The following is a 15,444-nucleotide window of genomic DNA, read 5'->3' on the forward strand; positions in this document are numbered from 1 at the left end:
GTCACCATTTTGATATCCATCTTCTATGGTTTTATCATCATCCATCTCTTCTTCAACAAGATGGGCTTGCACACGCTTCCAAGGTTGATAATTCTTGAAATTTGCCTTTGCGCAACAATCTTTTGTTGCATGAATAGAACGTTTGCATATTTTACAATAGTTGTTGTTGAACCGCATTCCTCCTTGTTTAGTGTAACTTTGATCTTTCTTTATCCATGGCTTTGAGCTTTCTTCTCTTTGAGTGAATCTTCGGTTTTTGTATGCTCTCATTGCCACACTTGGAGTTGAATTTGAAGACCTTTGTAAACACATTGTTTCTTCCTGTCTAATGTTTGCAAGAAGATCAATTAGAGTTGGACAATTTATAGAGGTTTGGGTGGTTCTGAAAGTGGACCACGAGTGAGGAAGAGCACCAAGAAGGAGAATCTTTTGTAATTTATCATGGATTTCAAATCCCAAAGTTAACACATCATCTTATTTCTTTTGCCATATTAATAGAAATTCACCAACTGCTTGTTTGTCATTCATTTTGTAATTAACAAGTGGACACTATGAATATGATTATTTTTGTATGGGCATGAAAGTTAAATTATGATAGGGGCACGTGTTTTATGATTTAAGAAAGGCATAGACTATAGGTTATAGATCGTTTGGCTCTGATACCATGTAGGAAAAGAAAAAGAGAGAGAGAGAGAGAGAAACAATGATATTATTACGCCCTAACTATTACATCATTGGTGGTGGCTTTATAAGCCCACCACCGATACAGTTACGGTTTCCTTCTCATGAAGGAAACTGTATTCCTAAGATTAATAACAATTTATTTATTTATTTTTGCTTATAATTATTATTATTTTTCACATCGACTGCAGCTAATCTCTAGGAGACTTGGTTCGCCTGCAATGTCGTCAAGAAGGCTTGAACATGCACTTCGGCATCAAATTCATCATTATAGTTGCCATTATAATTGTCATTGTTTGAGTGAAAAGCTACCTGCCAAATACGTTTGGGAAATGACAGATCTCGTCGCTTGTCGATACTCCTCCCGAGCACGCATGCACGCACTCTCTTACTTCTTGCAATGAGCTCCAGATTGTCTGGCCAGCATCCATTTTCCCTTCTTCTCTGCCTCTTGTAGAATGAATTGTGGTCGCCAAAATGTGTTATTCTCACAATAAACACGAGTCGGATAACCAATCATTGTTATTTTGTATAGAACCATATCAGTTGTAGCCGATTCAACTAGTGTCTGTGTAGCCGATTCGGCTAGTTATTTTGTTACGGTCTATTCTATTTTTATTTCCATTTCTCCGACCATGATCTTTGGTGAAGGGTATCCATTGATTGGTTATCCAACCCGTCTTTACTGTGAGAGGATCAAAATATCTTTAAGTCCTTTCAATACACGAGTGTAAACTATGTGGACATCTTAGGTTCCATTCCTCTATTGCTTGATGCTCAAACACGTTGGTCATCATCATCCACAATAAGAATCCTCACATCTATAACAATTACTGTTCCTGTAGTCCTCTTACTATACCAAATTTGTGGAGTTTGACAAGTACGGGGTCTTCCTCATTCAATTTTCTCATAAAATGTTGTGCTTGGGCTTTATTACGGAGAGGGTAGTCTTCAGGCAAAAACTGTCTATGTCTAGGGCATAAATTATTGTTTAAGGACTTACAGTATGATGATCTCAACCAATGACTATGCCGAGACGAGGAAAAAAGCCATGTGCAAGGTAGTCATTAATAGTACTTGCTAGAATTCTACGGAGTTTAAAGGCTTGAAGTCTTCTTAGTTTGGTTGCATCAATGACATCTAAATGTTTCCACAATTCTTGTAGGTTGTTGATAAGAGGTGCTAAGTACATTCAATTCCTTAACTTGTCTTTTTCCTACAATTAAGAAGGATAACATCAAATGTCCCGTTAATTAATTACAATCACCGACTAGGTTGACCATTTTGACATGTACATCAAAAATGGGGTTGACATTGTCTAGTCCTACACCTAGATTTAAGTTTCTTGGCTTGTTCTTGAAATTTAGTTTTGTATTATCTATATGTTTAAACGGTGGACAATCAGCCAAAATCCGCATAATGTCATTCATATTGACATTCATGTAATCCCAACCGCATATTTTGAGAAGCTAGGAGCATGAAATAATTGCATACAATACTGGCATTCCATTCCACTTTCTGTTAGTGACGCAACATTTGCAAAAGACCACATGTTGTCATGCTTCTATTGAATTAGACAAATTGATGCCATGTATTCCATGCTTGAACATACTAGCTAACTAGTGATTTGTTAATTATAAAATATATATCTTAAGATAACCTTATGGACACTATGAGTTGTCAACTCTAAGATGGTTGGGAGAGATGCCTTAGATGTCTAAGTTCCTCTTTCAGTATCTAGTAAATGCACATTTAATCCAATAAAACTTAATTTTGTTGTGAGAGATTTGTTTTCTATTTCAATATTAGCTACTTTAGTCACTCTAATGATTAGGGCACATATAATTCTTTTCTAAAAGGTGTCTAATCGTACATAGGATGTCAAAGACAATCTAAGAGCCAAATTATTGATTGTTGTAGGTGAGCTATTAAAAGGCGGGGATGGCTTTTAAGCTCTCGCTCATTCCATTTCATCAATGGAATCCCTATGTATTTGACCATTTCCGTGAGTTTCAGGCTTGTTCCAATCAAATGCCTTCTTGTTGGTATGTAAAGATTTTGATTCATAATCAAATGGGATGGATAAATAATGGCACATATTCTTTTTTCACAATTGGGGTCAAACTTTAAGTGTTGATCTATAACCGACTTTTCATCTTCAACTTCAACTTAATTTGTCTTTTGTACGAGAAGAGAAAACAAATACAAGATGAATACAATTATTATGTATGAGAGAAGATGATGGCTCCATGTATGAATACAAATGGATATTGTCGGCACTAATATGCACTTGTGGGTAACCTTAAATTATGAAACCACCAAGCACACTAATTGCAAAGCCTCAAAGCAATGTTACACTATACTTGTAAGGTTATTAATATATAAGGCAAAGTTGGCATGAATATTTTCCTGCGAAGGGATTAACACATCATGTTTGTTTGTGATTTGACAATGCCTGACAAGAGGCTCACATTTTGATAATGGAGTTCACTATAATGTCCTCATGTGTTGGGATCTATAGACATATTCATACACATAATGTCGGGGTCTGAAAATATGAGTTGATTCCACATGTCAATAGGTCCTGGCATGCACCAATGTACACAATCATTTTTAGGCTCAGTCGAAGATTGGATCCTATACACACCTGGATGCCCATCGGGCCGCAAAAGGCTGCTATATGTCACGTCTAGAAGTTTCAATATTGGTTGAGACGCATTTCCCTTACGAACTATAGCTTTTCTAAGCTCATTTTTTTGGATTTTAAAAATCTCGTTAGGTGTCCACGGTAACTCCATCTTGCCTTCTGGATCAAAATATGGTTGGGTTTTCTTACATGTCCCTCCTTTATCCCATGGATTTCCATCAAAATGGGAGATGCTAACTGACCGAAGAATGGCGAGTCCTTTGTAGTGATCCACTAAATGCTTCATAATTGTCTCCCATACAAGCCTCATCCCATGAAGAAATTCAATGGATGTAGCATTACTAGAATCATGGGAGGAGACGACCTCATTGTTGACATAATATGAGGAGGTTCTAAAGAACCAATTTGTCATAGAAAAAATAGCAACATCATAACTAGAAAGACACTTTGTCCATAATTTATCGGGCTTGTCAACATGTATCTTCCATGGGCCTTCCTCCACTTGGGTATAATCTACAAGGAAAGGTGACCATGCAAGTGATAATATGAAGTTATAGGATGGAAATTTCCAAGCTGCTGCAATGCCTTGACGATCTTCAACATCACTAGGTTCTTCTACCTTCAACAAGCCAATCATATGTTAGGGAACTTGGCACCTTTTCTTCATTATTGTATAGTATCCCAGATATATTCTTTTAAAGTTCTTGTAAGCACTCATATAATGGTCCATGCTCAATATTTTTTCTATTAACATTCTTTTTGTGTAAGTTAAGAAACAAAATAATAGATGCGCTCTTTTAAGGGTCATGCAAAACCTGTGAAAGTGCACAAAGAAGTGCCTCTTGATGATTGCGTGCGATCGAGTCCCCAACGAACAACATTTTCTTTCCTCTCATTAATTGAAGGAACAATGTAGGATCAAATGATGGCAACTCGCAACCATTGGGTTTCCATCTCCAATAAATGTAGCCTTTATCTGGTCTACCATTTGCCATGCAATTCTGGTTACGGAATATGTATTTGCAAGTCTCATTAGTGTATAGAGGAGCAGAGAAATCACGAACCCATTGCCCTTTTGTGTGATCGCAACTCTTATTTTGATCTGCCAAGAAGTGTATGTTAGACTTACTAGGTATACCAAGTGTTCTATAGGTACCATAGAGTTGAACTCTATCTTATCGCCTATCATTCTAGAATATTAAGACACATAGTTCTATAGATCATTGATGTTGGTTGCATAACTTGGTAATCTAGCATTTCATAAGGATTGGAATGCAACATAGAACATTTTAAGTCTTAGCCTATTATAGATCTATGTTTTCTATGCACCATTGACAAACTTTATTGTTAATGTAACATAAATAGGCCTAGGCAATGAGTTCCATAATATATTAAATTCAATTTAACGATTGAACGTAATTGTTAACATAAAATGGAAGCTTTTTAAATGGCGTACTTCTCAAACAATTGCATCCCAATGCAAATATAATGCAATCTTACATTGACCTTACGTTATTCATATATGTACACAAAACATATTTCCTAACAACCATACTACCAAGGCTTTATAAGATGCCTTCCATTTTATGTTAACAAATGATCATAAGAATGATGCTTATAGTTTAAAATGAGTCGAAAGAGCATTCATCCTAATTCCCCTACTTTCTAATAAAATTTGTTCTAACCATGTGCTATTCATCGGAGTATGGACACACATAAACATGAAGAAAATGCATCAAGGAAGCTCAGGTCTCTTCATGAACTCAGTCTAAACAATAATGCACAATCTAACATAGAACGCATATGTATAGCAAGCATATATGATCCGCACACACATATAGGAGTCAAGCATGTTATGGGTTAAATAATGACGGTAGAGATAATATGCAGGAAGAACATAAAGGTAGACTATTTGTTCACACAACAAACACAGTATATATATGTATATAGAATGGTAATGGTAATGGTAATGGTAATGGTGGATGTATGATTACTTGCGAGCATTAAGCACCAATTGCGCGTGGCCCTTTCAACCTCCGCATTGGTACCATGCTGATGAGTCGTAGGGAACAGGTGGAGGCCATCACCATCACCATCTTCATCATCATCCGCAAGGAACCACCATAGATTGATTGAACAGAAGGCGAAGAGGAGGAGCCAGGACAGGGCAATCCTCTTTGATGATGGCGAGGACGATGATATATCAATGGCGCCATTAAGGTGATGGGTATGAGGCTTCATATGTATATATGAATGAGAATGAGAGAGAGAGAGAGAGAGAGAGAGAATGTATGAGGAAGGAAAGCTTGGTAACGGAATCAGTCAAGAAATTAGTGTCGTGTGTCTAAAGATGCCCCCCCCCCCCAATAACAGTAACAATACAGTTTTGATACCAATGAATGAAATGTACTAATGTAGAGGAGACAGACAGACAGACAGACAGACAGACATCACCAGAGCATCTTGGCACTTCGAGAAGATGACCCTACCTCAAAGTTCTTTGTGTATACATACTCTTCACACCTCACCACAAATCTATCTCATAGACTCTCTCCCTCTCTCTTTTTTTTGGGTAATATCCTAAATTCCTAGACGTCTCCCTATCTCTTATCTCTAAGTTATCTTCCAATTATGCACCCATCATGGGTTGATCATTTCCAGCTATATAATCTATATATATATATATATATAATATGGCCCCAAAGCCCTTCTACTATCTTTGTCACATAGTAATATTGACCAATCCAATGGAAAAACATCGGCATCACTTGGCATCCATCAAATGACACTGGATTATGTGTTTAAGTGCATCATGCACATAGTGAAACTTTCAAGTATTCCCCTTAACTATTTTTGTGGCATCGGCAATGCCCTCTTTCCAAACATTCATTGATTTTTAGATTCACAAGGTTACCCCTTGAATAACACAACCTCGTGTGCTTGAGGGTGAGGTGCACTATTTGAACAACACAACATTTGTATGTTGAATCATCAAATGAAATTTGTAAGCATTTCCCCTAGTTAAGGATATTGCTTTACCAATAGTCTCTCTATACATGTTTTCTTTATAGATTCACATGGTTGCCACTTCGTAAACATTATCGTGTAGTGGTAAAGTTTGGTGCCACTGCCAAGGTTTGCAATATCATCATGGTTGTGGTTCATGTAGTCTTGAGCAATGTTTTGATTGACGAGATCATTATGAAAACTCTCTATAACATAAAAAAACATTAGTCTTGAGTGATGCTTTGAATGGTGTGTTCATTATAAAAGTAGTTTATACTAAACATTTGGCAATACTAGTTAAAGATCATGCACTAACACTATCTTCCTAAAGAAATGGCTTTACAACATTTGCATTCACGTTTTTGTTCTTTATGAAGACACAAGCTGGGAAAATGGAAAACATTACCGAATAAAACATGGGTCTTAAGCACCACATGTCTATGGAGAGAAATATGTCACCATTCAAATCATAGCATATGAATCCAACATGCGCGAGAAAGATTTAACTTAAAACAAACAAAACATAGCTCAATGACACCTCACAACAAGTATTTGAAACTTGCTTCGTTTAATTTTGTTTGATGGTAGCATTTCCGTGTATGGAACTCCAATATGTGTGAAAGTGCGGACAAATAATGCAACTAACTTTGAATTGTCTTTCTGTTATGCTTATCATATATGTTATAATTACTTTCGGCAATAGTTTGAACCTTTTTTTAAATATTCTCTTAAGGACAAGCAAAATTGGTTGAAATGTTGTAGTCGTTCTTGTTTATGTGCTAGATGGCAAAGAACAAATACAAAAAGGGATGACTAAGTCATTTGATACCTCAGTACCATGCATTATACCTAGTACTTGCCTTGATGCTATTTCTCATCAGTTTTAGATTATACTGACCAACCAACTCTTTTGGTTCTTCCATATTAAGTATCATTTCCTTGGTACAAGAAGATTTTAGTAGGTATCACAACTATCATTTGCTGAATAATGTTGATGTCCCAACTTACACATTATAGTTTGCATGGCTCCTAAATTCCAATATTCTTATTTTATTCATAAATGCCTTGCAAAACTCTTTAAGACTCACAAATAACAATTACAAATAATTAATTCACAATGTGATGTGTTTATCCTACAAACTCAAGACTCCTTATTGAGAACCTACAAAGCTAAATTAAGTTTAAACCACTTTCTTTTTTGTAAAACATTTATAGCTAAAATTCATTGAAAAACATAAAGCTAACATGGTAGGTGTTGTAAATTTGTATAGTTATGGTACAAGTAACTAGGTTATTGGAGTTGTTTGGATACGTTTGTTGAAAATGAGGTGAGGACTATGTCCGCTTTGGTGGGAAGGCCAGAGTGAGGGCTGTTGAGAGGAATTTTGAGAGTTCTATGATGTAATTTTGTTTGCTAACTAATGCGAAGCAGTAGTTTTTTGGAAAAAAAGAAGAAGAGTGTACTTCTTTTGTTAGTGATTATTGATTTCTAAAAATACATCAATACACATGCACATGCACTACATCAACATAAAATTTGAACAATGAGATTGCTATGAGGAACGTGACTCATAAAACCCATGAAGAATGTTAGGAAGACAAAATCCTCTAGTGTAGAGGTTGTAACTACACACGGCTCATGTATTATATGGAGATCACTCCTAGGCTTAACTAGAGGGCAAACATATGTGTCAAATTTATAGGGGTTGGTGTGTCATTGGTCATGAATGCTCCATTTTCTAACTACGAAAGAGTGTGCACACATAATTCACTCTAATTGGTTCTCTCTAAAGCGTATTCTCAAGTTCAAGATCATGTATCAGTGTGAAGTAGGGCGATTGAACATCCCCCATGAAATGGTAGTAGGATGTGTCTTGTCATTTCCTTTGCAATTGTCCCTAAACATGTTGAGCTTATGTGAGTGTAATGGTATTGCAATTTGCTACTCTTGACAATCTTGACCATCATTTGGTTGTAAGTGCAGAATGAAAGAAACAAAGATATATTGATGTCTTCTAAGACCAAACATGGCTCATGAGAGAAATGATGCAAGAGTGGGATATGTACCCAAACATCTAAAAATAAAATAAAATAAAATAAAAGAAGCATAAAGGACCAATAATGGGGAACACAAAAAAAACGATGCACAAGGCAATGACGAACACCAAACAGGTTGTGTGTGGCGCGAACAATATGACCACCGTGAACAGGAAGTCAGTTGCAAACTAGCCACATACGTCATCCACGGCTGGCCCGTACACGTAAGTAGGGGAGTCCGTCAAATTTTGTTAATGCCAAAACAATAGTACATGTATTAGTAGTTACAAATTACAATTCATAGGCCATAGCATATAGTTTTATTTAAGGAAAGTAAATGTGTAAAACATATGTTATGTGATATGATAAAAGAGAAGGAAAATAAACTTAGGGTTTTACCTATTTTCAACCCATTCCTCTCTTTTGTTTATTTCTTTCTTTCTCTCTCTCTACTTCTTTTTTTTATTTTTCTCTCACTCTCTCCCTTGCTTTGATCAAGTTGTAATTCTTTCTCAACCTCTTTGTGTTGATCAAGTTGTACTTTGTTCTTTCTTTCTTTCCCATCCTCTCTCACACTCACAAGTTATAATTGATCATTGATCGAATACATCCATAACTTCGCAACTCTCACACACAAGTTATAATTTATCATTGATGTCAATGCATGTCTTCAATTTTTACATGATGCAAAGGCTTATGAAATGGAACTCTATAGGTTTGTTGACACTTTATGTTTAAATTGTGAAGGCTATACTATGCATGAAGCTTGGCGTATGTTTTGCAAAATAAAGGATTGGCAAGATAGTTTCCCTCATTTGATGAAATTATGGCACACTACTTTGGTTATTCCACCTAGCATGGTTTCGTGTGAGAGAGGGTTCTCTAAGAAAAATCTCATCAAAGAGATGAAAAGAAACCGATTGAATATAGAACATTTAGATGATTTAATACGAGTCTCATTGAATGGGCCACACATTGAAGAAATAGAATGGGATTGTGTATATGAAATTAGGAAAGATGCAAGGATAGAAGGGTATAATGTATTGTTTAGTACGAATATTCGATGTATTTACTTTTTGAAGGGCAATTTTTTCGACAAACCATCATTTGACGGGCAAATTTTTTGGAATACTGTTCTCATGACATGCAATGTTAGCCGTCAAAAGGCAACACTAGTTCTAACATAATTTTATAGGTATAAACTTTAGAATCTGTTTCAAAGGTTAATAATTAACTTAATAAGGGTAAGCAACCTGATTTCGATCAAGTGCAACAAGTTGATATGTCCCTAGTTCTAAATGATGTTTGTTGAGATATCAAGCTCAACTAGATTTAGTTTGTTAGTCAACACACACAACTTAGTAGTTACCTAGATAGAATCTAGTTAGTGTGTTGACCTTAAAGCCTTAAATAGGATTTTGTAGTTGGGTGGGATACATTGTAGATCCTCCACTCCCATGTTCATTTAATATAGGAATTACACCTTTGTACCTATATTCTACTCACACATGTGCACCTTTGCACATGAGATGTATATATACCTCATTGTGGGTATTTTTGTTTTTGATGATGCTTTTTAATATACACTCGTTAATCATCCCCCATTTATATTATTGTTCATAAGGTAACTTTCTCTCTCTCTCTCTTCCTCTCAAACACATACACACACATATTTGATAATTTTCCGCTTTATCACTACTCACATAATTAGACGTTAATTAACCCTCGCTTAATTACCTAATTATTAGCATGGTATCAAAGCATGTGGTTTAGTACATCCACTAAGCCCACTAGCGAAGGCGAGTCAGGTGGACCATCAAGACCGTGACGTCCACCATTGGCCACGCCCCAAAGACGATGGAGTGTTCCCATGCTACTTTGCCCTCGCTTATCGAAACAGTCGTGACGCGAAATGGTCCCCATCAAGGAGAGAAGCCGAACCACCACATACTGCCACCAGAATGCCAAAGAATTTGTCATCGTAGAAACGCTTTCGTGCCTTTCGGCGCCGGATCGTTGCATGAGTCGAGTGGAAACCGTCGAGGTTTTGGATTAGGAGAAGGAAGACTTTAAAGTAGATAAGATTGTGAATAGATTGAAAGAGAGAGATAAGAAAATTCGTGAATCCCACGAATATAATGTACTATTTAAATAAGAATATGAATTTCGATTGAAAGTAAGAGATATAGAAAACTCGTGAATCCCACGAGTATAATTTATTAGATTAATCCATATTTAAAACCCTAATAATACCCAAGAATTTTGGCCCCAAATTTTTCACCCCAAATACATCTTGCTCCCATCCTTATATAATGATGGGAGAGGCTTGACACATAGCAATCCATGCTTTTTCTAACTTTATGTTTTTTCTAACTATGGACTTTATGTTTTTTTTCTAAACTATGTTTTTTTTCTAAACTATGCTTTCTTTCTATCATGTTTTTTTCTAAAAGTGTTCATGCGCACTATATGTGCATGAGTAACTTTTTTCTAGAAAATATGCGTGAGGACAACATTTTCTACATCGAAAATCTATTCTTTTGACATTCATGATATGTTAGTATAATGGTAAGGATTGAAATTATTAACATGGAAGTACAAGGTTTGAATCCTACCCTATGCATGTGACATACTTATTCAATCAAGTATTCTATACATTCTTCACGTTGTATACAAATTAGCATAAAAGTTAGAATCTTGATGCGAAATGTAACATCTAACTACAAAAGTGGGCAAATCATTAAGTGTTTCTATTTTGCAACATATGTAGCATTAATGTTCATCATTTTTTACGATTGACACATATTTCTCTATTTCTTTCTTAACTAAAATGTCACCCCTCCTTGTCCTCTTCTTTGTCTTGGATTTTTCCCCCATATCAAAGAGTGTACATTATAGTTTCCTAAACCTTGAATCCATTGAGTATCATGCTCCATATTTCAACAAGAAGTGTGATATCTGAGTCATCGATTGATCCCTCTATGCCAAATCCCTCATTCCATGGGTATCCATTGCAATTCCAAATGCATAGTCGTAAAAGACATGGGTTAGTCGCATAAGTCACGTGTCCCTATTTGTCTACATTTCCACCTTTAAGCACATCCTTAACCTTATTTTTCAATCTTTCTTCATATGCTTTACGACGGGCATTTTGTTGTGAGATAGTACAATCTTCACTCACAAAGCATTGCGTACCTTTGAAAAAGAAAGAAAGAAAGAAAGATATATTAACGTCTTCTAAGGCCAAAATTGGCCCATGAGACAAATGGTTTACAACAAAAAATGGGATATTTACCCATTCATCGAAAGTAAAAAATAAAAATAAAAATAGAGTTTTAAGCTAAATAGTTCTAGTAAAATAAAATAACAAACATGTTCTACAATGAAAATGATGTTATACTAGGCTTAATTTCATTTCCATCCAAGTCTCTCGAAGAGAAGCGGGAGGTCAAAGGGTTTCGATGTGGATGTGGCATGTGGCCCCAATTTAAAAGGTACCCCAACCATAGCTTCTAGTCGACGTAGCTCACGTTCCCTTATCTACTTAATCCTTTCTACTTCGTGTCAACTTGTTTTGAAGCCCAACATCTGAGGGCGTTTGGTTGTTCTTTGCGTTTCGGCTTCCTCAAGAGAGAGGCCGAGCAGCGTAAGTGTATCCACATTCATCATCTCCCCTTGCTCCTAAAAAATTACACTAGTTACAAGTTGATGAATAATAAAAGGGTTATGGTTAACACTTTGTAATTTATTCTCCCTATGTTGTTTTAGCTCTAAGATATACCTACCTAGTGTCTTTATATCCGGGGTATCTAATAGTTTGGAGAGGGTGGGAGAGGGTCCTAATATGTCTTGGTATTCCACTCGTATCTCGACATAAGTTGGGCACTTGCATGTAAAGTGATAGTCATCCTCTATCTCTATGTGGCACAACCTGCATAGCCTTTCCTCCATAGGAACTCTATTAGCCCAACCATTCTCAATCTCAAGTTGGTGAGATGATATCCTAAGTTGTCCAATGGCAACCCTTAGTACATTTGATAAGAATGTATCTAGATATCTTGGTCGTGTAATAAAATCTAACTGAGAGAAGTGCAAGAAGTGTTCCTTATAGTATAACATTTTAGATGGGAGTGGCTCTTGTGGGGTGATCCATTTATATCGAGTGTAAATTTGTCATATTTCTTAGCGTATCACTTTATTACGGTCTTCATGAGATATTAGGGTTTGGTTAGTCCCATGGTTGTACTTAAGGGGGGGTAGGTTATTAATGTTTGTGCCATTTGCAAGTAACCAACTCACCACAATGTTATACCAAGAGCTCATGTCTCCAGACGCATGTAGGGATTGAGATGCCTCAAAGGCTCAACAGGATATCCTATCTTGTGGTTGGCTATGTATCCGATGAATAAAAATTACCACTTGAAACAGTGCTTCTACTAACATTCGAGGCAGACTGAACTCTGCTCTAATAATGCCATGTGGTACTGTCGATTTGCTTCGGAGTTGACGTGATAACATCGTGACCAAAGGTCTCTCTAATTGCGTCCACATGAAAGATGGTAGACCTGGAGCCCATACTACTGATGCATACATGAGGGAATGGGTCACTAATGAGTCAAAGAGCCATCCCTTAGTTTGTGGCTCTTGAAAGTATGCTTGGTGGCATTGTCTCTCTAAGAGAGAGGGATGCATACCCTCTCGTTAGCCTATCTTTGGCTGCCTAGGTCATCGCGAATTTACCTGAGCGAGCACTAAAAGTGACTCCCAAGTATACATATAATCCAACTACCTCAACTAGTTTATGAGAGAGGATTAGGTGACATTTACTCCTAACTCGGGACGATGTATGACAGATAAGGACTTTAGTTTTCACTAGATTCACGACCAATCCTTGTTGTGTACAAAAGTCATCTAGGGCATTAAGATGCTTTTGTAGATCGTGTTCTGACTCCGAGAGCAAGACAATGTCGTCTACGTAGAGTAAGAGACTAACTTGCCTATCCCCAATAGCTACTCCCTTGCCTCCCTTACGAGCAATAAAATTAGTGATCTCATCAATGTAGATCCCAAAAAGAGTCGGTGATAGGGGGCAACCCTGTTTTACACCAATGGTGCTAGTGAAACAATCGGATAGGCCACCTAGGCATCTTAAGCACCCAGAGATTTGCTCATATAGGGCATAAATGGCCTAGATCATGTCATTTGGTATCTCCAAGCTCTTAAGTCTATCAAACAACTTCTCCCTAGGAACTATGTCAAAGGCTTTGTAGAAGTCCACAAAGCAACAATATAGTTTCTTCTTACGAGCCTTCATTTGGTCAATTAAGCACCTAAGTGTGAAGATATGGTCAATAGTGGAGAAGGCTCATCTAAAGCCAGCCTGCTCAGGTGCTCGAAGACTTAATGTTTCCATATAAACGTTAAGCTCCGCTTCCATTACCGCACCATATAGTTTAGCGAACGTATGGCCTATCATAATGGTCCTATATATATTTGGGTCCATTAGGTCCCCTCCTTTATGTATAAGGGCCACTATGTTCATGGTCCATTGTGGTAGAAAACCCTCGACAAGGGCGCAATTGAAGATTAGAGTGAGAAAGGGGCTAGGCACTCTCGAGCATATATGATGTGCTCGGCTTGCAATCCTAAGTGGTCCATGGATTTCCTATGTTGTAATTTTTTTATGACCTTCGTGACCCTAGAGGTCGTGAAAAGTGTCCCCATGTTAGGTCGGGATGTGGAAGGCATTGGGATGGGTGGTTGGTTCAAGACATGGTAGAGTCTCTCAAAATATGTATTCCAAATATTGGGATCCTCGATGGGTGTTTGTGGTCACAGTTCCCGTATCCTCTTCCATGCAAGGGCGCAATCCCTACTCATGAGCATATGGTAAAGTTCCCAATATTGGGATGCTTCCCAAGCTCATCTTTTACGACGTGTCATCTTGCACATCTCTTTTCGAGCCTCTACTAAGGAAATAGTACCACTAAGTTGCGACACTTTAAGTTGTCTATACAACTATCTACAATCCTCTCCATGTCACTTGTTCTATGGCATAAACCCTATTCTACTATGATTGGAGTGTTTCGTGTATGGGAAACTACTAATTGCTGCTAAGTGAAGGGTGTGTGCAAGTTCTATAGTGAGGTTCTCTAAAGGCAAGGAAGAATCAAAAGAGGAGAGATGGGCTTGACCATGTCGAGAGTAGATGTCAGCGAACTCATGCGTGAAATGTATTATGGTGTGATGGTTTGGTTTATTAGAGTTGGTGGCATGGGAGGTGTCGCATTTTAGCTCAAAGTATTTGAGAGAGAGAGAGAGAGAGAGAGAGAGGTTTCTTCAGCAAAAACATCAAAAACTTGTCATAGCAATCATCAATGACAACTTATTAACCTAGCGACCCAATGTATTCATAACATATGCAACACAATAACCATACAATAAACAACATAAGTGGCAAACCTATACGAAAACTTTCAATATCCATTTTATCCAGATTTAACATAGGCCTTAGGAATATTAATTCCTTTTAAAAACAATTTCGCATTTAACTAAAGTTGTGTTTGCATTGTATGAACATAAACATAAATAAAAAGTGAGCCACAAATACCCCCTGTAATTCATGAATGAACATTTGATGCCTAAGGAATTAGATTTCTGTGTTTCTTGTTAAGGTTGGTGATTCTCACACGTCAAGTCCTATAAGAAAGAAGTCGATCTCTTTCTCTCTCTTTCTTTCTTTTAGAGTAATTAGCTTACCCTAGTGGTAAGTTTTTTACCCTACAAGCACTGCGTCTTAGGTTCGAAACCCAATTTTCTCACCTCTCTATTATATACTTCATATATATCTCTTAATTCACTAGATGCCATTGATCCCATGACCTCTTGCTCTCTCTCTCTCTCTCTCTCTCTCTCTCTCTCTCTCTCTCTTACCCACCAAATATGTATGCTACATTGTGGAGATGCATATGTATGTACGTATGTATAACGTGCATAAAATGTTGTGCTCATCATTTCAGCTATCATAAGAGCAAATTTATATTTAACCATATCAAAGTGCACAATTTCCCCTA

The 15,444-nt window shown here is 37.0% G+C and overlaps 1 protein-coding gene across 1 annotated transcript; it reads right to left on the reverse strand.

Moving 5' to 3' along the window:
• Positions 1-3,179: 3,179 nt before the first annotated feature.
• LOC147866292 (protein trichome birefringence-like 25) lies at positions 3,180-5,607 on the reverse strand. The gene is made up of 3 exons (XM_087316663.1): positions 5,323-5,607; positions 4,144-4,430; positions 3,180-3,947 (listed from the first exon to the last, which is right to left on the reverse strand). The coding sequence occupies exons 1-3, from the start codon at positions 5,567-5,569 to the stop codon at positions 3,183-3,185; spliced, it is 1,299 nt and encodes a 432-aa protein (XP_087172789.1). The 5' UTR covers positions 5,570-5,607; the 3' UTR covers positions 3,180-3,182.
• Between the last annotated feature and the right edge of the window lie 9,837 nt (positions 5,608-15,444).

The sequence above is a fragment of the Azolla caroliniana genome, unplaced genomic scaffold, assembly GCF_043228905.1.
Source record: "Azolla caroliniana isolate FFs.n. ecotype wild unplaced genomic scaffold, voAzoCaro1.0.p SCAF_3, whole genome shotgun sequence".
In the NCBI taxonomy this organism is placed as follows: Eukaryota; Viridiplantae; Streptophyta; class Polypodiopsida; order Salviniales; family Salviniaceae; genus Azolla; species Azolla caroliniana.